Source organism: Rhipicephalus sanguineus, chromosome 2 (assembly GCF_013339695.2).
Source record: "Rhipicephalus sanguineus isolate Rsan-2018 chromosome 2, BIME_Rsan_1.4, whole genome shotgun sequence".
Classification (NCBI taxonomy): Eukaryota; Metazoa; Arthropoda; class Arachnida; order Ixodida; family Ixodidae; genus Rhipicephalus; species Rhipicephalus sanguineus.
In genome coordinates this window covers 149073841-149098837 of record NC_051177.1, presented here as the reverse complement: position 1 = coordinate 149098837, position 24997 = coordinate 149073841, and the positions used below count along the sequence as shown (strand labels likewise).

Sequence of the window (24997 nt, the reverse complement as noted above, 5' to 3'; positions counted from 1 at the left end):
AATATGTTCTAGGCTATATTATCCGTTGATATTTCTTAGATGATGCGTGTGTGTCCACATAAATACATCCCACAGGTTATCTCGCCTTCGAAATTTTGTGTCAGTGCTCCTTTAAGTACTGCCAGCGCCTCCTGTATCTTTCTAGAGGAGGCGCTGCAACTGCTACCGCAATAAAATGATCGGTTCGTTTTCGCAATCTCATGCATTCTACATGAACCTTTAAGCGATAATTTTCTCTTAAATATCAGCCAAAAATATTTCGATGACCGTAGAACCTCAATTTGTGCAGAATACCTTTATTCCATCCTTTTATCAAGCAACTAGATTCTGTGGAATCCCACAACAATAACAAATTATGAAACTCTCGCATCCAACTGAAAAAAAAAAAAAAAGACTACAAAGCTTCCATTTCCCTTCTTCTCCCCTGTTCTGAAACTGAAATCTGCGCCACACTCCAGATGCATTAAAATACTGCGGCAACAGTACAACCACCAAGCCCAATTAACCACCAATTAACATCCCTCTGACGTCACGAAACATATGCCACTATCTTCCGTGATTAGACATATAAACCTATGAAACTGCCACAGTAAATTACTTATAGTCGGGTGCAACTTGGAAGCCCCGCCCAAATAACCAAAGTGCGACTAAAGAAATAGTCCCGCTCATGCCCTCAGCAATGTTCTCCGATGGAGGGGCGTTACCGGCCACCCGGCTCATGATGTCAGTGTGGAATGCTCGCCCATTGGTGCATGCTTGTGCGCACCCACCTTGGAGGAGGAAATGCCGTCGACCTCTAGTTCTACCAGGCTATAAGCATACCGCTACGACAATGCACATATGGTTGTGCAAGTTAAATCACCACTCCATACAACGACAAACAAGGATTAGCGATTACAGTAAAGCACAGGTTTGTATTGTTGATCCATCCAGAACAAGTTCTTCCATGCTTAGGTCTGAAAAACTTACCAGGCAGCCGTGTGTATAATTGTAATTCTTGCGACGCATTACACACTACAGATGCAGTCCTTGCAAAAAAAAAAAAATTGTTAGAAAATGGGAGTGTTCATTCAACTGAAAAAAAGACTAGATCACTGTTTCTTTGACATGTAATTTGTTACATGTTGTTTAATAGTATATTATTTTGTATACAACAAAAAACTCACAGTGCATTGCCACAAATCAAGAACACTATCTTTTTTTTTTCTTTCCGTATACTACACAATGCTTCTGCTTTTTTTTTTTTGCCTCTCCAACGATAAAGACAAGTATAATACAACATTATTTTCTTTTAAGGTTAAGAGACTAATAGACGCCCCTCACATCGTGCTGGCAAAAACATTTCAATGCTCACATGCACACATGGGGAGGAGATAAACACAGCCTTGGCAGGTGGGGATGAGGGGAGGAGGGGGCGGCGAACATCGCCGTCATCATCACTGTACACGAGGGGCAGAAAAATACAAGCACGCGTGGAGGAAAAAAAACGAAACAACCTTCTCGTACAGAGCTAAAACGTGTGCACGCAGCAGGAATTAAAAAAAAAAATCGAAGTCAGCACGATGGCAGTAACAAAAGCGGGCATGACCAACCATCTATACATAGCATCCTGGCAAAACAAACGAAATTGAAGTAGATGCGTTTATCCAGTCTCTCTGTGGGAAAGGCAGCAGACAGCGGCGACATACTCGTTCCAACAGTTCCGGACACACCTCGTGACCACGGGCAAACACGTCTGCGCCTAAACAGCCCCTTGGAAACACGACCTGCGTGGTTCCGCGCACTGACTAACTGGTGCAATTCTCACAAACGACAGGCAATGGTGATTGAGCTGAACCTTCTTAATACAGCGTGCCCAGACCGGAACGTGCGCCAACTGAAGAACTACGCAAACCTTTGCGGCAGAAGGGGCCCTAGGCGGGGTGCCTAACAGCGACGAAGAGCGCGCACCTTAAGTAGATCGCACCATTTGCACACAAGATTGCGAGAACAGCACAACGTGAAACTTAACCTGTGTTCCCACCAAACACTTTTGCTCTTTAGCATTAATCGATAGACGTGAATGGTTCGCCTGGGGTGCAATCTCTTACGCGTTCTACAACAGAACATTTGTCCTCAATGCATGTGATTGGTTGACACTCCCGCGTACGTCCCCCATCCGTGACGTTTACACGACCCTCGGCATGTGGCGAGGATGGACGTTTTATGATGAAACGCATACAAGACGCCACCCCTGTAGCTATGGATGCAACACTGTAACGGAGATGTGGAACGGTTAATCCCGCCGCACACGTACTAGTTGCGAACGTTCGTCGGTGCGTGCACGTTGTGAAGCCCAGGACACGTTATCACACGAGATCGAGAACTCTACCCGGGGAGACAAAGCGGCTGCCGCTGTCTTCTGCCAATACTACACCAGTCCACATACAAGGACAGCATTGTTTATGCCACGCTGCAGCCACAGCTTTCTTCGAGCATGCCGGAAGAATTGCAAATTGAAACTCAATTCGACTAATTTAATCTCGAGCATGCTTCTAGCGCCCTTGACCAATTTTCGAGCGATGGCCAAGCCATTAACTGAACAGAGTTAGTGCACAATGCTGAGAAAAGGAAAAATCCTGTAGACAACGACATCAACCAAACTTGCGCTATTCACTGCAACAGCAGCAGAGCCAAATGCGGCGGCAATAGCTGCGTCAAGCCTGGCATAAACGTACGGCCCCCAACGACTGCACTCAATCTCATAAAACTTCGCTCGCAGTCATCAACGACATCACAGCAGCTTCAAGCCAAGGGACGCTCGGCAAACAAACATGATGACAATCGAGATCAGTGGTAACAGCGGAGACCTACGCAGACAGACAATCTTTAGACAACGCTGTACAAAAGAAGACTGGGGGGTGTATGTGTGTGTGTAAGGGGGGCGGGGGAGTGATCCTTTCTTATATATTTTTTTTTTCATTTTGCCAAAGGTCAAGCAAGGTCCTGAGATTGTTTTCACCAAAATCCACCACAACCACCAGCGGAGAGTGCACAACGCAGCTTCCTTTCTCGGTGCATTCAATACTGCAGACCAATGCGCACTATGCCACGCCATGCAGCCATTACAATGCACAGTGCCAACACCCCTAGAACACAGCTTCTAAAAATAAGAAAATTCACCCAATAAACACGACACTGGCTTGAGACGCTAAGTAGTGAGGCTAGCGCATAGTTTTTTATGTCTGCACAGAGTCCACACCTTTTCTTTAAACAAGGGGTCGGCACAGCTGTCGCGGCAAACGGTGGCAGTTTTCAAAGGAAACAGTGGGCAGTACAGGTGAACGAGACAACACACCTAAAACAAAGCATGGAAAACTGCAAGATAGCTATTGCTCTCTCACTCCTCCAAGCTTTCTTTTACGAAACAGCCTTAAGCTCGGCAGTGGCTGGCCGGCCAGCCACATCGGCCAAGCCAATCCAAGCCTGTTCATGTGCCAGTTAAAGACAAAAAAGCGGGTGAATTGAGACTGAGACGTTTTACGATTAAAAAAAAACAAGACGGCTAAAACAGAAGCCGAGACGCACCTTAGCTGCAGCATGAAGGAGGGGGGTAGTGCTTGCGATGCAAAGCCTAACAACGTTCTAAGAGGAGGGACATTCCAAGGGGGAGAGAAAGACTCGTCATGCAGGCCCATCACAAATTACAAAAATATCAATAAAACACTCTGCGCGCTAAGTTATTTTTTTACTCTTAAATCTGTTTTGTCTTCAAAGAACACCAGCAGAGAAATAGCATCTTCTTTTTTTCCCCCTCGGTCCCTAGTGGGCAACACAAAATGGCCACACATATATGTATATAGATATATATATTTAATCTGTTTTGTCCTCTGTCTTGCGTGTGTGTATATATATATATATTTATATAGTATCTGTAATGCAGTAGCAGAATAGTAACAGTCGATTTTAAGGCCCTAGATGTAGAGAAAAAGGAAATAGCTCCGGCAGCAGCGGACATCTTTGTTTTGAGCTGCTTCTCAAAGAAGAGTTTAGGCAGGCATGTGGACAGTTTTCTCGTTTCCTTTTTTCCTATAATTTTTTTTTAACCTCTTGTCTGCGTGCTCCAGAAGAATGCCCGCAACAAAGACTCTACCACGTCCCAAGGGAACGGAGCTCTGAACACACCTAAGTAATTGTCTGCACCTATCTAGACGACAGTCTGTCCGAAAGAGATTTAAAATAAAAGCCGCCAGAAAAAAAACAAAACAAGAACAAGCACCTTTGTCAGGGCTGAACCTCGTGAAGGAAAGACACCACTTGTACTCTTGTCACAGCATGACTATTACACAAGCGCGGCAAGTTTTTTTTTTTCTTCTCCTGTTCTTGCAAGTGCGCTTACTTAAGCCTTTCCTCCAAAAAAGTGCCTCTCCTCTGCCCCTTCGTAACACATATATAAATGACTATGTATCTAATATATATATATATATTTTATGTATATTCATTCATATAATATTTACTAGAAAAAGTAAGGGGAGAGCGAGACGGAGCGCAAGTGGAAAAAGAAAAAACAACCACTGACAACAGCACGGCGAGAACACCACCCCTCGTGCGTGGCAGTTATTTGCCACCCCTTTTTTTTCCCTTATATATTTCTTTTCGACACAAGAGAGGTGGGCTTGCCTAGCTCCCTCATCCATGCCATAGTGCTTCTGGTTAAGAGGAAAAGGCACGCGACAAAATTATCCAACGACACTTTCATTTTTTTTATCCCTCTAGCTGTCTGCCGGTAATTTTTTTTTCTTAAGTTGAGAATCTCGCCGCCTGAGAAGACCATCACAGCATTATGCCAAGCAGCCTGAAAAATAATAAATTCCAAGTGCCCAGTTCGTAATAAAAGGTGCGCAGGGTGCCGGGACAGCCGCGAACGTCGCCCACCGGTATGCCGCCACCTATCGGTGCAGGGCTTCATGTGAGTGAGCATCGCTTACGCAGTTAGCAACAGGCAAAGGAGAAGACGACGATGAAAAGAAGCTTTACCGGCACCCTCTACCAAGTACCGCAACCAAGTTTTCCGGCAATGCGCACCTCTAAGTGAGAATGCCCGTAGGTACCTCCAAGTCGAGCGCCGCGCCATGGCTAATTAGTCGCACCAGTCATCACGCAAAGTACGGGAAGCCAGGGTTTCCCGAAAAACGCTGCAAACAAAAGCTCGCATCGCAAATACCAAAACACACTCTCCCAGCGGTGCACGAGGGGCGTCAAAACTGCGACCGTCCTGGCTTAGTGTTCAAATTTGCGCTCGCCAACGCGCACGGTAGCACTGTTTCCCTCCGAGCCGAGAAACCGCGTAGTAAATCCACTCACTCAACGGGAACCCCCGCGACACATTCAAGCAGCTTCCATTGATCGACATTCACTTTTTTTTTTCCTCAAAACAACTATGAAGCCAGTGCACATGGCAAGGGAAAACACCAAGAAACAAACCCTCACACGACCAACTACAAACGTCTAGACGCCCAAAACCCATCCACACACCCTGAACTGCCCGTCGCAGTCAAAAAATGGCTATCAATCTCTGCTGCCGAAAGTGGAGCTCACGTGAGACGTGAGCCCTCTCCCTTTTGTGGCAATTTGTACACGAGGCATTAAAGAAGTGCAAATAAAAAAAAGGAAAGCGTGGCTGGAGCCCATGGGGTAGAACAAACGGGGGATACAGAGGAATGGGGGAAGAAGAAAAATCTCCGCGAGATGACGCCACACTCTAACGTGTGGCCTGTGAGGTAGACGGCCCCACTTCCTCAAAAAAAGGGGGGAGTGAGGGGTGGTGCAAATTGCCCTCGGTCTGCGGCTGGTTTATATAACGCTATGTATGTTGGCCAGATGGGATTAGAAGAGTGGCAACAAGACGCGAGCAGTTTAACTAAAACAAGACTCCACAACGGGAAACAACAAGAAAAGAAGAAGTTGGCGAGAACAACGGGACGACGACCATGCAACAAATCCCAGGCCCCTCCTTAATATCGCAATCTACACAGAAAAAAAAACGTAAGGTGAGCTCGCAACACCCCCTCCGTCGGACAAAAACGCTGTGCTTCGCAAGGCCTCCTCCAAGGTGCGTTTTTTTTTTTTCCATCACAGACTCCTTCATCAACATCTCTTCTACTCAACACCAACACACTGCCAGCCGAAAACATCCATCCACATAACCAGGCGCTTTCCTCCTTTCTCCGCTCCACCTTAAAAAAATTTTTTTCTTAAACCGGCGAACAAACAACAGAGGTTGCTGCGCAGAGGGGGGAAGGTGCTATGAAAATGACAAAGCCCGCTAAAGAAAGGGACAGTAGGCTGTGCTCGTTTTTCTTGCTCAAAGAACAAAGATTGGCAGCACAGCTCGAAGAGGAGTGGTCTCGAAGCCACGAATGCTACCACCGTGTAACCGGGCCGAAGGAAGGGCAGCCGGTGATTCGGCCTCGACGACCTGCTGAGAACGAGGGAGAGACCTTACCATGCACGAGAAAAATCACAGGCGTGAAGAAGAAGCCCGCCCCTAGAGAGAGGGCGACCGGCACACTTGACGTGCGCATCAACAATAACAAAAACAAGGACGCTTTTCTTTCCTAAAAAGGGGAAGGAAGGAGAAGAGGCGAGAGAAAAATGGCCAAGGAAGGTTACTGTACACGTTTAGCTAAGAGCGGCAACAGAAGGTCAAAGGAACTGAAGTGTTTCCGGAGGCACGGGCGAACAAATAGAAGAACAACGCTTAGTAGTAGTATTAGTTAAACGAGTGCCTCTGTAGGAGCAAGAAAAAAAAGGTCGAGGCCGAGTGCGGCCAGGAAGGAGGAGGAGGAGGAGGAGGAGGGAGAAAACAAAGCAAACCACATAGACATCATCATCGGCCATAACAGTAACCGCACGCGAGGAGGAGGAAAAACCGGGAAAATGAACACTGTTCCCTAAACTACACTTGCAGCAGCAGCAAAAAAAAAAAAAAATAATAAAGAAAGGCAGTCTTGTGTCGTCATCACACTGCTGAGGATGGGCGCACGCACGGCGTTGCTTTACACATATGTACAAAGAAAATATAATGAGGAGCGGTGGGCTCGGGATGAGTCCCCCCACATGCTACGGCAGTTCCCTTCTCCGAAAGAGAGAGGCCAAGTTCACGTGACACTGCCGTCGTCACGGTCAGTTTTTCTCCATCACACACACGCACGCAACGGTGGCAGAACTCGATGAGGAACAACAAGAACAAGAAACGACACCGGTCTCCTCCCACCAAGGGGGCACGCACGGCACTGCTCCGTTACAGCACGCACCGGTGTCCCGCTGGCAGGCGCAGTGGCAGAGGGGCAACGGCGAAGAGCAGGTCCGCAGCGGCAACCACAACAAAACAAAAGTGGCTGTCCTGCCGTTGTTCTTCCCTCCCCTAAACCATCGCCACCAACGCGGCACAGGTCACTGTCACAGCAGATCCAAGACGAAGCTTGCTGGCGCTCACAGTACGGCACCACACATACACCCGGCACACACACGCGGGATGGAGAGACGTCTTCATCCGTTGGCTAGGCCCCGCCAAGGCAGCCAGCGATGTGGGGCGTCTTCTCCGGCCAGCTGGCCCTAGGTGGGCTCGGAGAGCAGTTGCTGCAGCAAGCTCTTGCGCTGGTCGCTGCTGGGCTTGTCTTCAACCTAGAAAACAAGAGGCAAAATTGCGTTTTGGCCATTTACTCGCCAAGACCACAACACGATAATGAGAAGTGTATTAGTGGTGTACAGCGAATTAATTCTGACCAGGTGTGGTTCTTAGCGTACAGATAAATCTCAAGTACTACGTGGATTTTTTTTTTTTTTTGCATTTCAGCTCCCATTGAATTGTGGCTACCGTAGCCACCCAGCTGAATGAAGCTGAGTGGTCTAACTGGTAATATTGAATGCCAGCAATGAGCCCTAGAGGGAACGTTAAATGGTTTGACTGGACAACACTTCAAGTGATCGCGCCAATCAATGTACAATGTTCTACTGGGCCTCCCAATTAGCACGCTTGCTGTCCAAATGGTTGTACACGCTGCAATAGGGAAACGATATCAACACAGTACAACTCTTTCAGTTGGAATGTTTGGCCACTGTTACAGGCCCAGTGGGTATTAAGTTTTTGTATGTCACATTGCTAGGGGATGCCACACTCAACATTGCTAGGGAGCCATTTTGCATGTGTTCTGTGACTGGAACAAAACAAAATGTCACAAGAGGGAGTGAACAGCCAATAAGCGAGCTGAGGGAATTAAGAAATTTTTGCAATGGATGAAGAAATACAGAATTTAGCTGAACATCTATATTGGCAGGCACTGTTTTTCAAAGCTTGAAATTGAAGAGCACGATGACTTTAACAATTTATTAATGTTAATGTCTTGATTGGGCGCTAGGTGGTGTTGCAATTTCACGATTCATTTGGTGGCGGGGTGCTGGTTGCGATTTTCGCAAACTATCAGCACGGGATTGGTGCAAGCCAGACGCAAAGCAGACTAATTCGAATTTTTCGCCCTGGCACATGCGTTTTGATCCAAGCCAAGTCGTCTGGAGACAGTTATATATCCGTTCTAGAACGGAACGGTGCCTCCATCCGATCTGTGCCTGTTCTTTGAGTTCCCCATTTCCACTTGCTATTCCCACATCTTGACAGTCAGAAAAGCCTTGACCAATCCCATGCGGCTCCCTTTCGTCCTTTTGCGATGTTTTATTGCATTCCATCCCAGAATGCATACAAAATAGCCCTAGTGGATATTGGTATGGGCCCAGTTGGTTTAAGACAATTCCAATTGGGTCTTGTTAGATGCCCAACAGGTAAACTGACTGTTCCATGTAGTCCTCACCGTACATCCAATTATGAGATTATTTGAGCGGTCACATTAATTTATCTCATATTGCGATCTACAAATCACAAGTGGCCTTAGGGCCCCAAAAACAACCTAGTTTGAATGAGAACTGGACCACCTGGTTTCAAGAGTACTTTATTGACATGTCGGTTGGAAATCGCATAAATGACCGGTAGAGGGAAACAAATACCGTAAAAACCGAAATATAGGTTGAGTTTTTTTTTTAAAACAGCCCTGAAAAGTCAATCCCCATCTTATATACCGGTTATTGGCAGAAAAACTTCACAAGTCTGGCCACGATGAGCAACTGAAGTCAACCACCTCCATCGCCATCGCAATCATCGCCATCGCTTTGTTTACTACCAACCTTGTGCTGTTGGCGGTCTCATTTTGCACTTTTGTTGTTGTCTTGTGAATTTATTTGGGCTCCGAGGTGCTTTTTTTCTTGTTCTCGACTGGTGGCCAACGACACATCATTGCAGCGTTCAAGAAAACAGTTATCAGGTTCGCGAAAGCACGAAGAAATCTGGTCTGAAGTGTGCGAAAGGTGTCTTGTGATGCTAGCGCACCTGAACGCAAGCGGGAGCCGTGAGTCACAAACAATAACAACTGAAAGTTTATCTTAGCACGGGTGTTCTCGCTGGATACTTTTTCTTTGTTGCTTCCTGCGATGCTGGCAGCTCTGGTTACAGCAGAACGTTTGGCTATGATCAGCGGGCACCACAGAAGCATTCGCTGCTACTGGCGGACGCTGAAGGATGACATCACGACACGCAGTGATCAGAAGAAAACTGTTTCGGTGCCAGACCGCAGCGTATCTAGAGCTGAAGACAAAGGTTGCACAGTTTAACTGGGAGTCGCGCTCGCGTCGTGATTGTTACCAGGGTCCTCAAAGTACATCCAAATTATTGCTGTCAAGACGGTTGTGACGTTTTACTAAGATAATGCTTGAGCCCATCCCTTGGCTTTCTGCCACGTGGAACTTACGTGTAAACACACGTGTAAATAAATGTCATTTTCACTGTGCACCGTTTGAAATTGCGTTTGTTTCACGGTAAAGGCACCTTCTTATACTTTGGCTGTTCCACGTACTTTTTTTTTCCGATTTTCAGTAGTTAGAAGTGGGAAGTTCGACTTACATTACGGTCCGACCTATATTCCGGTTTTTACGGTAGTTATTAAAAAATAACTGCCCTAAATTAATATATCTTTGTACTTTGGTATGATCACTGGAGCAACAACAATTTATATTTTCAAGTGGAGCCCGAAGTTAAAATCTCGGGGCTTTCTGGTTAATGTTTTCCTCGTTATAATCTTTATTGGACCTCCCCCATACCCTGGGTGTAGGCTGTGCTGGTGGAGCGTCGGATGGTGCCAGCAATGGAAAGAGGGGGGAGCCAGGCTCAGAAGGTGCACCCCCGAGTTCCAGCTGAAGGCCCAGGGCTTCGAGGTCAGCTTGTAACAGGGAGCCCCCCCCACCAGCGCCCCGGACACCACCCCCCTGTTGCTGAAGGGCCTGCTGCTGCTGCTGCTGAGGCTGCTGCTGTTGTTGCTGCAGTCACCACCACCCCAAAATGAAAACGTCAAGCACCGCACCAACGGCACTGCTAAGTGTCAACGCGGAGGAACACATACACAAAGCAAGGGCACACCAAATACAGTGGGATGCTCCAAACATCTTAACAACAAAAGCCTTATCTCGCATCCCTTTCCTTGCTTTTAAAACGACGCACACAGTACTTCCAGGTCACCAGGCATGCATGTACCTCCAGGTTGACTTGACACGGCAATCTTGATGGGATAGTCACGAGTACGGAGTTTCCAAGAAATCGAACATATGAAAGCAAGCTGACGATTATCGCTGTTTGACAGAAGGGTGCCCCACGAATGGTGCAACATTTTTAGAGTGAAGAGGGCCAAGCATCAGACACAGCTTCCTTGACTTTATTTGTCCAATTTCATGCAATTACAGAAAAAAAAAAAGGAAGAAAAAAAAATCTGAGCCTCTTGGTTGTCTTTATTCGTCTCGCTTAAACAAACAACATGGCACTCACCTGTCCCTGCGTTCGGGCTCCAACTATGGCCCTGAGTTCTTGGCGTACGTACTCAGACGGCATGCTGCCCCCGACTCGACTCCTGCATAGGGCAGCAAATTTACTTTATTTTTAGGTACTGCAGCCCTTTTAGGGCTATGGCAGGAGCGGGGAAATTGTATGAGGCGTACAAACAGTGCAAGTACCTGTAGCACAAAACAGAAATACAGTATAACCTCGGTGATACGATCACGGCTCATACGAATTTCGGGGTGATACGAATTTTTGTGTGGTCCCGGCCAAGGCCCATTAGCCTACCATTTAATGGAGTAACGGCTGTTTCGAACTGATTTTCACCCTGTGACGTCTCATACGAACGTACATTACCGCTCATGTACTTGTTCGAACAAGTCTTGGCTGCGCTGTCGCGGAGGACGCGGCAGTCACACGCGGGCGCAGGAACCCAGCGCGCCGCGCCGCCAGTTTGTCAGCACAGGCCATCTGCGGCGCGTCGTAGCCCTCCGAGATTGTGCGCGCGAATCTTGGAGGCCCTAATGCACCTTTGTGTGCCTTCACGATCAGATTACAGATGGCTTTGGCGTCGCACCTTAACGCATCAACGCATGCTGCCCGTTGGTGCTGCCGTACTCGAGGCAGCATCGCTTTTTCTGTGTTTACAATTGCCTGCCACGTCGATGCAATCTTGGTACTCGCAATCAGCATCCTATGACAAGTGGACTCAGACCCACAGAGGAAGCGGGTGGTCTTGGCTAAGGAGCTAGGCCTCGCAACATCAACATGCAGGATTGTTTTTGGACCCGCACACCTGCCAACTCTCCGATTTGCTCGAGAGACTCTCGAATTTTGAGCAAACCTCCCGATTGTGCGGGCACGGCAGTAAAACTCCCCAAGAACACCACCATGATAGAAAATACAACAACAAAGGACTTTCTGGCCTTCATTTCTCACACGCAAAGCGCTCCTTAAGTCACTTTCCCCGCAGTACTCTGGGCCCGTATTCTCAAAAGGCGACAATCGCAAAATATCGCCTTTGATGCGCGCTGATTGGCTATTGAGCAAACCGGAAAAGATAGGGCGCCGTCTGGTAATTCCGCCGACGTCAATTTTGCGTCATGGTGCTCGACGGTGCTCTCGACATATTTGCAATAAACGAAGGCACCGTTAACCGTCGGTTCGTGGTGAAGTCTAGCATTTCAGTGACGTAGACGGTAGCTTCTAGTATTCAATCCTCGGTGGATATACGCAGCATTTTTACGCTGAAGCTTTCATCGAGCATTACCTTGGGGTGTTATCAGCACTCGTTCTTTGCCAGCGCGTTTTTTTCGTGGTTTGAACGTCCCAGGAGCATGAACCGTGCGTTTCTCGCGTGGCTTATCCGAGCCGCAACATGTTGAGATCTTGAGACGCTGTGCTGCGGCGCACGCTACAGCTGAACTCTCCGTACGCCGTGTTAAGGTGCTCATGGATTTTGATGAAAATTGGCAGACTTTTGAAATGTTTTTAATGCTTACTTAGAAATTTCATGAATATATCTTTACAACTTTTTTGATGTACAATATATTTCACCTTCTGCTCTTGTTCAGACTCTGACTTACTTAAAAAATGCAATAGGAAAGTGCTATGCATTCTAAGATGTCTGATTGCAGGCATGACATTCTTAGATATTTTTATTTGTAACAAAATTTTTTTTAGTTTTCATTTTTCATGAGGTGACAACTCTCCAAATAGCTAATTATCAAAAGGCCATACTGAAAAAGCAAGAATGTCACGCCCTGAACTGTGCTTCAAGGAATACAAGACAAAAAACGGAACTGAAATAGACCCAGCGGTCACTGAGAAACAGGCGGAACAAACAAAGCAGGAAGCAAGAAAAGCCTTTTTGAGAAAACAGCTTTTAAAGTTGTACCAAAGATATTACTTCATCAAAAGGCACTGGGGTAGTAATCTTTTGAGTCCTTTGTAATGTGCAGTTTCTTGAGTGCCCTGTCTTTAGTTTGAGGTGCCTTTCTTCTCTAAAACACAAGAAGATTGTGATCTTTGGTGTGTTTTATAAGGTTGGACCTCCTGCACATATGGCCTTTCATCTGTTGTGCCTTTGTTCCCTTTCTTTTTTCTTAAAATCCTTTTCTGATATACAAAGAACATGTAGCATGGATTTAAAAAAAAAAATGTTATGAAGTGGTGTAATAAACATGACAAAAAAAAGATATTGTAATGCAAGTAGGTCATGTACTATGATGATTTGCCAGCTTTCTTGCATTCATGCTATCACTAACATAGTTAACAGTCTTGATTGCAATTGATCATTGAATCATTTTTATAGGATACTAAGAGTGGCTCTCATCATGACAACCTATCCCTTCCTCCTAAATAACAGGCAGTTATGGCCAAGACATTGGTGGAATAGGAATTCCTTAGCAGTTTATTCAAGACGCGAATTGGGCAGATGTAAATTCATCTCCCTGTTTCACTCAAGCTAATTTGTAAACCTCGCGTGCGATGCGCTTCATCATTCACCCGGTCGCGGACACGGTTATCTGCAAGGCTTTTATTTTTTTCAGATGATTCATGAGCGCTTACGGCGATACCAAGCACGGCCCCAAGCGCGCCTAAATTGCATCACCAGTGCTTTATTTCACCTCTAAGTGCTCGGCCGCGGAGTCCGGGAAGTCGGCACGCGACGTGCTGGGTGGCGGCATTCAGTGACGATGCGCAATATGCCTAGGTGCGGCGACGAAAAATAGGCGTGCAACGTCTTTGGCCTCGCATTTCGGGACGCCGACGCGCGCCCGCTACGCGACGAGCTTGGCCGTGGGGTCCGCTGCCGATGCGTAAAATGACCATCCGCAGTACCGAGGAGCCGGCGGGGCAAGCGCTTCGTTGCTTGCGAAGAAGCACACTGCCGCGAGTCCACTAACGCGTTTTTCTTGCCCGCAAAGTTCAAGGTTCGTCTCGCGTGCCGGCGCCGTGAGCAGAGTTAGACCTAGTGACGACTGCGAAGCAGTAGACGCGCCGGCCGCGGTGCCCGATGTTTCAAAGTATGTAATGCGTGGTCGCGAGTACAAAGAGTCGTCCTGCGATCATCTTTGTCACGACGTCCGAAGTGCGCATAACCAGAACCTCCAACCAGGGATCCGACAAGTCAACGCTAGAGAGTCAGTCCGAGACGCACGTTTGCGATGTTCGCTACGAGTGCGGCGCGCCATTGTAATCCCACCGAGCTTCAGCTAGCAGCTCCAAACTAAAACGTAGTTCTATTCTAAGTGATCGTCGAGCCGTGAACACAGAGCGAGTGCGAATACGCCACGAAGTAGCACGACTTTCGACAGCCGTGACCTCAAGACGCATGAGCTGCAGACGACGATCTCCCGGAGCGAGCATCGGATCAATGGCGAGGCGCGCTGGGGCAATATGGCGACGCGGCCAATCGGAGGGCTCGAAATGACCTTCGAACATTTGCTTTTTGTGCGCTTGTTTTCGAAGGGTGGAGCCAGGAACGGCGGAGAATTTGAAGACAAAGAAATGCGCTTTCCGATGATCCCAAGATATCGGCGCCCGGTGGCGTCGTTGCGTAGCTATGATTTTTTGAAAATCAGTGTTTTTTTTGCGAATTTCCCAATAATTTTCGCCACCTCGGCAGGCTGCAACAATTTTTTTATAGCACTTCTACGTGGTTTTCGGTGAAGATATTTTGGAATCGGATATAAAAAGGGCTACAGAACTGAAAATGTGAATTGTTCAAGAAAATCGATTTTTGTCGGCCAGTTTTTCGTGATACGAAAGCCGCGTCCCCCCTTAAACTCTCAACGAAAATACTTTCACACAAAGTTGCATTCTTGAAATATTATATTGTGCAATAATAATTGAACAAAAAACGTTGAAAGCATTTAACACTCCCTTAGTTTCCAATAGCCACAGCCAAGCCGGCCAAGCCTGGCCACTGCGTAGAAGCAGAGCACACGCTCGAAACGCCGCACTCTGGTTGTTCTGCGCTCTACGGTGCGCTCACTCCTGTGTTGCGAGACATTCGTACTACCAACGCCATTGCAACAATGACGTCACAGGCAAGTGTTTTTTTTTTACTTACTGAACGCATCAAATTCTACGTCACCAAACGCGATACTATCGCCTTTTGCGATCGTTTGGGAATACGGGCCCTGGTGTGTTGCGGAAAAGCGTACTAAGATTTGGAAGGGGCTACTAGCTGTCACGGGTCACATCTGGTTCATCGATTACACACGCGCACGCGCTGTATATTTAAGGGGGGAGGTGGGGATCGAAGCTGAAATTCTTTATTTTTTGTCGTAAAACAATGAAATTTGGCATGCTTATTGGGAAGTGCACTGAATGACTATTTACAAAGTTTCATTAAGATATCTCCAGCAGTTGTGACATTATAAATTTTTACTTGCATCATTGTTATACCAAACTTGCAGAAAGCCTGGCGTGACAACAAAACATGGTAAAAGCCCAAAGTTGCCCTCATATTTTAGCCATAGGAATGGTTCATGCTATGACATTCTCCAAATATTTTTATTACCCCGATTTTTTTTTACACGGAACATTACATCCATGCTTGCATAATGCATTCGTTATCGTCATGTCAAATTAGCTAAAGAGTAAAAAAACGAGGGAGTAATTCAAAAATATAGGAATGTCATAGCATAGAGAATTGACTAGGGAATACAATGCAACAGACCTCATGAAAATCCATCAAGCCATAGTCGTGCTACGCTTTCTGCAAGCGGGACAGTCTGGTCAAAACACACTTCTGAGAAAACGGGCCCTAAAGTTGCACAGCCACTACATGTAAATAAAAATGCCCTGGGGCTGTAATATTTAGTGTCTTTGCTTGCAGGGGTTTTCTTGTGTCCTTGATCTTTCATTTTTCTGCACTATGTGCTTTCCTTTTTCTTTATTGGTATTTTTGTCAGCTCTTTGAAGGGTGAGCCTTCAGGTTTAATGGCCAGACTTGCATATTACAAGTCTGTGGCATGCAAATTTAAGTGTGCTGTGGCAGTTATGGCCAAGAAATTGGTGGCACAGGAATTTCTGAGTAGTACTTAATGAAGCGAATTTGGCAGATAAAAATTCGTCCACTCCTTTACACAAGTTCATTTGTCACCCCCGCCTTGATACGCTTCATCATTCACCCGGTCGTGGTAATGGTAGTCGGCGAGGCTTTCATTATTTCAGTACATTTACAAAAGCTTGCTGCAATACCATGCACGGCTTGAAGCGCGCCTAAATTACATCACCACTGAGTGCTTATTTCCCCGCGAAGTGCTCGGCCGCGGGGTTCGGGAAGTCTGTGCCCGATATGCTGGGTGGCGGCATTTGCTGGCGATGCGCAATATGCCAAGCCGCAGCGATGAAACATCGGCGTGCAATATGCTTGGCCTCGCATTTTGGGGCGCCGACGCGCGAAATGTCGCGGTGCTTCGAGCGATCGCTGTGCGACGAACTTGGGGAGATCGAGCGGCCGTGGCCGTGGGGTCCGCGGCGCAGCTGCCGATGCGTCAAATGCCGATCAGCGATTCCGAGCTGCCAGCGGGCGATATCATTAGTTGCTTGCAACAAAGCGCATTGCGGATTGTTCGCTTTCGCATGTCTGCTAGCACGATGTTCTTCCCGGCAAAGTTCGAATTCGTCGGCGCCGTGAACGTAGTTAGGCCTAGCCACGACTCCGAGCAGTAAGCACGGTCGCGGTGTGCGCTGCCGCGGTGCCCGATGTTTCAAAGTTAGTCATGTTCGATCACGAGCACAAAAGTCGTCCCGCGGCGGTCTTCGTCACGAGGTCCGAGATGCCGACGGGCAGAACTTCTAACCGCGGGTCCGACGAGCGAATGCAACACAGGTCCGAGACGTGCTTCTGCGATGTTCGCGAAGAGCGCGTCGGGCTATCGCAGTCTGATGCACGGTCTGAGGAATGAGCTTCCGGGTGCAGATGCTAACGCGTAATTATCGTCGACCAGCGAACACAAAACGAGTGCGAACGCTTCAGTAATTAGCGTGATTTTCGACAGCCGTGACCCCGCAACGCGGAAGCCGCAGACGACGCACACCGGGAGCGACCATCGGACCAATGGCGAGGCGCGCTGGAGCATCATGGCGGCCGCGGCCAATCGGGGGCCTCGAAACGACCTTTAAACGTTTGCTTTTTGTGCGCTTGTTTTTAAATGGAGGAGCCAGCTGAGGCGGGGAATTTGAAGACGGAGAAATGCTCTTTCAGACGAGCCCTAGATGGTGGTGCTCGGTCGTGTCGTTACGGAGCTATAATTTTTTTGAAAAACGCTTTCTTTTTTTGCGATTTCCGCGATAATTTTCGCCACCTCAGCGGGCAAACAATTTTAATAGCACTTCTACGTGGTTTTCAGCGAAGATATTTTGGAATTAGATAGAAAAAGGGCTACAGAAACTGAAAATGTGATTTTCAGAAAATCGATTTTTTTGCCATTTTTCGCGATTTGATCCCCGCGTCCCCCCTTAAGAGTACAAGTATGATTGCTGACGTCTAAAAACTTCATTGACAATCCATAAGAGCTGTTCATGACGTTGCTGTGACTACGAGAAACAATAAATGAAAAAATACGCCAGCTTTCTTTGTTGCATACAGATTTTCCATGTTTTTTGATGATACGAATTTCGGGTGACACGAATATTTTGGTGGTCCTACGAGATTCGTATCACCGAGGTTTTACTGTATAAACAAACAGAGATCAATAGCATTCAAGACCAGGCAACGAGTTGTCCAACTGAAGAGGATTACCGGACCCTGGGAGGGAGTTACAATACTCAATAGCCAAGAGTAAAAAAAAAGGCTATTCCTAAAGAACATTTAATGAATGATAGGGCACAATATTAAGATAGCAACACCTTTCAGACGAGGTCGGGTTTCACGTTTTTATGTATGTGCTCCCACATGCTCGTCATCTAGTGTTTCATTTTCGGTCATTGCATCGCTGTGCTGACCTTTCATTCTTTCCCTCCCATACTCCCGTACAAAGTAGCGAGCTATCTTTAAAACATTCAGATCTGCAAATAGTGACTACTCAAAAGTTTCAGGTGGTATATCCACATCCATAATTACTTTGAGTGAATGCAACCAACACACCTGTCGGACGCGAACCCGTGTAGAGAGTGCTGTTCAAAGTTGAACTGGGACGTAGCGTCCAGACCAAATACGGGCGCTGAGGATGCGGGTGCGGCACCGTACGCGGCCCCCGGAGACATCTGGGGCCCAGGTGGTGAGAGGAGCTGGTCACTCCCAAAGCCAGGTTGAGGTTGGGGCTGCTGCTGCGGTGTCCGCGGAGAATTCACCCGAGCACCCGCTGCAACGAGTGGCAGGAGGAGCAACCAATCTGTCAGTGCATCCCAGTTTCATTACAATGACTACAAGGTTATACCGCATTTACTTCTCATCTGCTCCGTAATTCCACTCTTATTCTCCACTCTTGTTCCCCGTAATTTTACTCCGTAATTCTCGCCACTTGCTCTCCGTAATTAAGGACTGCAGTTCTCCGCCATTGTTCTCCGTAATCCTAGAGCACATACGAAAGTTTTTGACAGTCATTACTTCTTACAGCACCAGCTTACATAACATGCATCCTTACTGCTGAACAATGCCAGGAAATGCGCTTCACTTCATGACACTGCTGATGACACAGGCATTTTAAGGGGAGACGTGGCTTTCGGCACCAACTTTCTTATTTCTTCATGGATTTTGATGAAAATTGGCATACTTATTTGAAATGTTTTTTTAATGCTACTGTAGAAATTTCATGAATATATCTTTACAACTTTTTGATGTACAATATATTTCACCTTCTGCTCTTGTTCCGACTCTGACTCGCTTAAAAAATGCAATAGGAAACTCGTTCAAAGTGCTATGCATTCAAGATGTCTGATTGCGGGCATGACATTTTTAGATTTTTTTATTTGTAACAAAATTTTTTTTAGTTTTCATTTTTCATGAGGTGACTGTGCAACAGGCATCGGGGCTTTGTGCAACTCGTCAAATAGCTAATTATCAAAAGGCCATACTTAAAAAGCTAGAATGTCACGCCCTGAACTGTGCTTCAAGGCATATAGAACAAAAAACGGAACTGAAATAGACCCAGCGGTCACTGAGAAATCGGCGGAACAAGCAAAGCAGGAAGCAAGAAAAGTCTTTTTGAGAAAACGGCTTTTAAGACGAATCATATTACAGCATTCCTTACACTTGCACTTGCTCAGTGCCATCGCCTTAGATGATGTGCGTTTCACTAATACCCCAACGTTGCACCTGTCATTTTGTGTTCCTCCACAGCCCATAGCATAATTTATGTTACGCTCCAGCACGGAGTTCCTTACAAATACCTAGATGAAAAATGGTCACTGGACGCCACTGCATGCGTGGGAACGCAGGGTCATGGCAACGTTGGATTGGCTTTGTTCTCAAAACAGGCAGAACATTGTTATGATGTGCTCGGTTAGCAGTGTTCTGTCTGTCGCAACGATTTTATGTTGTAATAAAACAGTATGTAAAAAGCACTTATTTCCCTTCGGCATTACACAAGAACGTTTTATTTATTGATGAAAGTTTTGATGTACGTACAATTACATGCAACATTAGAAAAGTATTGGCGGTCTACCACAATGACATGACGGATGACAAGGTTACACTTGCTCTGTAATGGTTTGTCGTCAGTCTCTTTACAGCTCGAACACGTACTGCAGGTGGGTAAACCGTGTCGAAGGATGTAATACGGGTGAACGAAAGCCTATTATGAAGATTATACGTTAAGAAAGCTTTATTTTGTGCATCGACATCCACGTTTAGGCCAAGACTCGCTCAACGCTATCCACACAAGTTTTCGCCGCAACAAGTAATGTCACTGCCAAGACTGAACGCTCGTCAGGAGGCTCGCATAGACAGTGGCACCACATTTCCCTCTACAACTAAGACTAATATTATGACAACAGGGTGAAGAACAGATGATTAGGATAAATGCAGACGCGATAAAGATATGGTCAGACGGTATTCTTCAGGCCCCTGGAGAAACTTCCAGGCAACGTACCAGGTGAACTTTTACTAAGTAGATCTCAGTGGCATTTGTTCAGCAAACCACCTTTTTCATTTTCCTGTGCTGCCCTCTGCCGTTTTGGCGTGGCGGGGGGAGCTTTTCGGAGTGATCCAGGACAACTGCCACCACCAGAGCAAAAGCCTCAGAGATTGAAAGGCGTGCAGAGAGCCTACCACAGTGTTTTTAGACTTTCCCGCTAGGGGAAGGGCGCATGTGCTGTGGCCCTGTGAAGAAAAGGCCAATTCAATGATACGCAACAACACTGTAACCGCACCCCCTTCCGTTTCAGCCCTGTGGGTCACGTATAGTACCAGCATATTTTATCACACCGTTGCAGACCGCGTGAAGTCATCAGCCTGCCCACTCACCTGGTACAGACATAGCCCTCTGCAGTCGACCGTGCTGGGGAGGAGGGGGACCGGGAGAGGGACCCCCCCTGGTGGCTGGAGCAAAAGGAAACTGCTCCCCGAAGGGCGACTGGTTCCGAGCCAGGCCCGCTCCAGGATGACCACTTGCCGCAGGCCCCCACCGGCCATCTGCTGCTGGGGCTGAGGCTGCCGTGCCTGGCTCACAAAGCGCGCCTGCTGCTGCTGCTGCTGCTGCTGCTGCTGTTGCTGCTGCTGCTGCTGCTGCGCGCCGAAGGTACCCTGCACGGGACACGTGCACAATTACGAACCCTGTCTTCACAGGTGTGTTTTCGCAACACCACAAAAACTTGATTCTAATGCACAGGCAATTTTCGGAATCATTTTATTGCAAAAAAAGTGCCTGTTATATTCAATTCCCCCCCCCCCCCCCTTAAGGTTGAGAATAAAGATTCACTCGCATCTGCTCCAATATAATGCTTGGCTGTAGAGCTGTGCGAATAGCCAAAATTTTGGGTGCGAAGCGAATTCGAATATTGAGGTGTGAGTGCCAATCGAATCGAACATTTTTCGAATATTTCTCGAATATTGCTAGAATATTTTTCGAATACTTCGAAGTGACTTACAGAAAAAAAAAGTTAGTATCCCTAAGTACGTCTTATGAGATAACATGAAAGTGTTTCTGTTTGCTAGGTTGATGAAGCGCTGGCGGGTTGGTGTTTCATAGTTGTCTTATCAAGAATGAGGCAATGTAGAGGCCGAATCCTATTTATGTACACTCGAACCTCATTATAACAAAGTCGCATCTGCCACGAAATAACTTCGTTATATCCGAAAATTTGTTATAAACGTTATTTGTAACACTGTAGCTATGACAAGGCTATCTTCATTTACTTCTTATAACCGATAATTCGTTATATCCGTATTCATTATAATGAGGTTTGAGTGTACATGATTTGGTGCAACCAAAGTGTGCCGACAACACTTTACACGTAATAGGCAAAGACGTCATTTCCTCAGCCTCTCCTCTTCTCTCAACTTCTGTGGAAGCCCAACTGATGTGGCGGACAAGGGTCTGAAATTTGGGCAGGAAGTTCGAAAAATTGGACGCCGAAGCTTTTTAGCATCCGAATTTTAGATGTTCTTATATATCGACGTCTACGAGCCAGCTTTGGAACTCCGGACTTGAAGGGAGCACACCCTTGTCCGCCACATCAGTTGGGCTCCACAGAAGTTGAAAGAGGAGAGGCTGAGGAAATGGCATCTTTGCCTATCACGTGTAAAGTGTTGTCGGCAACACTTTGTTACACCAAATCATGTACATAAATAGAATTCGGCCTCTGCATTGCCTCATTCTTGATAAGAAACTATGAAACACCACCCCGCCAGTGCTTCATCAACCTAGCAAAAAGAACACTTTCATGTTGCTATCTCGTAGGAACATACTTAGGGATTCTCTGCAACTTTTTTCTGTAATTCCGCTTCGAAGTATTAGAAAAATGTTTGAGAAATATTCGAAAATTATTCGATTCGATTCGCACTGAACCTTTATTATTCGAATTCACTTCGCACCCAAAATTTTGCTATTCGCACAGCTCTAAATGAGGGTCTACTCTACCAAGTGCACCGACAGCAATGGATGGAGGACACTGCACCTGTGAGAGCTGGGCATTGAGCATGGGGTTCTGCTGCTGGAGGGAGGCCGCCTGGGGCCGTGGGGACCACTGGGGGGCCCATTGCCTCCGCTGGGAGAGCCCAGGTGAGGGGAGCCCGGACTCGTGTATGGACTAGGGAAACCGCCTCCTCCCTGCTGCGGCTGCTGGGGCGAGTAGCGCTGCCCTGGAGACAGCTGCTGGGGCTGCACAAACATTTGGTGAAAGGGAAAAGTCAGTGGGGTACAGAATCCAGCCACAAACTGTTCGGACACACTCAACTTTAGCACAATAGAGACAACATTATAAAAAAAAAAGTGAATCATTGCGGGTGGTGCCCTTCTTCAAGGCTCCACACGCTATAGTGGTTCGGCGGGCCTGACTTAGGGTTGCAGTTGGCTTCCCAGGGTCCATTCAGCGGCGAGTCGCGCCTCCCACAACCACATACGTATTGGGTGTGTCACCACATCATGGAGGAAGAAAACACATTGGGAAAGAGCATTACGTCACGCAACAACCAGCCTCCGCAAGCACGACTCCCTGCAATGCCATTACCTTTGTTTCGTTTCCCCTTGAAGCATCACCCAATCACAAGACCCCCCTCGCCCCCTCCAGAAACACCTCGGCCGAGAATGTTCCTTCAGCTGCACTTTCGCACCTTTGCTGCTCCGATGTGACGATCTCATGTTGGGCATATGCTCTTTATTATGATAATTTTTTTCTTGCTTCAATCGTGTCGTACTACGCTGTCTCTCCTAATTTTTCCTCCCTCATGTACAGCGTCAATGCTGCTTGCTTTTTTTTGTTCAGCTCTAATGTGCTTTTAGTTCACCCACACACACACAAATGAGATGAACCGCTTGCCTAGAAGACACTAGTTGCGAATCACGAATGTCGGATGTACCTACCCTCCTCCTTGCCCTGGGTACCACTGTCCTATGTCTTCCAACGCTTGAAGGATTAAAGGCAACATGATTGTCGATTAGTCCACTGGTGAAAGATACATTTAAAAAATTAAGTTTTGCAGTAAAGGACGTGGAAGAACACTTTTGTTGAAACTACCCACATTTTGCACCTCTGTAAAGGGAGAAAAAAGGCCTTAAAGGGGCCCTGCAAAACCTTTCTTTGTTATATTGGAATAGTCCCATTATTGACGTATGACTCTTCACGAGCCATATGCCGCAAAAAGTTTTCGAATCCGTCAAGTCTAAGTGGTGTTACCAAATTATAGAGATCACGTTCCGCAGCTTTCTCTCTCAACTCAACGCAGCGCACCGCGAGCGCGCGGAAAGCTGCGCGCGGCGTGAGGGGAGGGAGGGAGGGCGGAGGTGCGAGAGGCGACGTCAGCGCCGGCGGCATTTTTTTCATTTTTTTCTCTCGGCGTCTCGGCGCAACCACGTGGTCTGTGCCGCCACTTCCGGTCGGCTTGCGTCGTTCTCGTCGAGCGGAGTCGATCGCGCTGTGTATCGCGCGTGCTTGAAAACTGCGCGTCGGTTTGGTAATGTGGGTGTGCACCTCGAACGCCGTAGGTTTTCATCGCTCTGCCAACCATGGAAGCAAACGTGCGCGCTCGTTTGGAACGAATGACAGCTGAGATCGGTTTCGGCCCATACTCCGATACACCGCCTCGTAAGACGGCACTGGCAGACGACCCGAAGCGCCGCCATTACCGGACGCCAGCATTGTTATCGAGACGCGCTGCGCCCGTTGCCTCGGTCGGTCGTGAGAACGTGCCGACGATGCAGTTCTCAGCTGACGAGGCAACACTCGAACGGCTGCCACTCAACGGCAAACCGGCGATGGTCAAAAGCACAGAAATATTCACGTTTCGGCACTGCGCATGGCGAAGAACACGGAACCACGCAACTACGAGCAGGCGAGCTGTCGGTGAGACCGGAAGTGCTAATATTAATGTTTGTTCGGTGTTTTTTACGCGATAACATAATATAAACGTACATATTATCTACTTATTGAACTCAATTAACAACGAAAGTAATAATGAGGGTGTTATCGTGATTATAACATCAGCCAATGGTGGAACTGCGGACAATAGCGTCATATTTGCGGACTAATACATCATTTGTCGAGAGAAGAGGGAGCGATTTTCAGTGACTTTGAGAATTTATTGTAAATTCCAGGCCGTGCGCACCGCTATAATATTTGGCTGGCGTGTTCTCGGGAGCCTCGACTACCGATCGGCAGCGCTTTTGAGCATGCCGAAAGTGTTGCAGGGCCCCTTTAAAATAAGATGTTAAACTGCAGCGAGAATTCATGCTGATGAGTCTGAAGAATTATACAAGGAACCGTCATTGAAAAACAAAAAGCACATGCAAACACAGTAAAACCTCATAATTTTGGGTTTCATGGGGCCAGAAGAAAACGACTGACTTAACCAACAGTCCAAATTATTGAGGGTCTCAAAACAGACAAACGCCTACTAACATCAAAGCAAACTTTATTTACTTAAAAGGGTCATGAAACCGCTTTTGTAAGTAATGATCTAATGACCTCAGTATCGGAGTTACTGCCTCCCGAATCGATTGCCGCAAAAATTTCTCGAATCCATCAGAATGAGCGGAGTTACGGGGGTTTGGCGCAGCTCTCAGCGCTTTCTCTCTCTGTCTCGTGCGACGAGCGCACTGGAAGCAAGACAGGGAGGGATGGCAGGGGGTAAGAAGTTACGTCAGCGCGCGTAATGAAACGCGATCGCTCCGCGCTGTGTGATTCGCATGTGCAAGTGGGGCTACCGTGTAAATTTAGCAGACTGAGGAGTGCGGCGCGGGCAAGTGGTGCACCCCCGTGGCAAGAAGCGCATCTCATCCGGCTATCGGCCAATAAGCATGCTATATCTCTTGCGACGTAAAATGGCAGATCTGCGACGTCAACGTGCAGACGCCCCCCCGCCCACCGACGAGAGTGAGAACCGGCCTCTGTTTGAAAAGAGGGTGCCTGAGGAAACGGCAACTTCGCGCTCCGCTTGTGGCCTTTACGCGGCGCGCACGACTGTAATAT

At 47.3% G+C, this 24997-nt stretch overlaps 1 protein-coding gene across 1 annotated transcript; it reads right to left on the bottom strand.

Annotated features, from left to right (window-relative positions):
• Nucleotides 1-1097: 1097 nt before the first annotated feature.
• On the bottom strand, nucleotides 1098-22950 carry LOC119383791 (trithorax group protein osa-like). The gene is made up of 7 exons (XM_037652093.2): nucleotides 22894-22950; nucleotides 21989-22191; nucleotides 20337-20615; nucleotides 18018-18234; nucleotides 10904-10985; nucleotides 10186-10401; nucleotides 1098-7665 (listed from the first exon to the last, which is right to left on the bottom strand). The coding sequence occupies exons 2-7, from the start codon at nucleotides 22068-22070 to the stop codon at nucleotides 7597-7599; spliced, it is 945 nt and encodes a 314-aa protein (XP_037508021.2). The 5' UTR covers nucleotides 22071-22191; nucleotides 22894-22950; the 3' UTR covers nucleotides 1098-7596.
• Between the last annotated feature and the right edge of the window lie 2047 nt (nucleotides 22951-24997).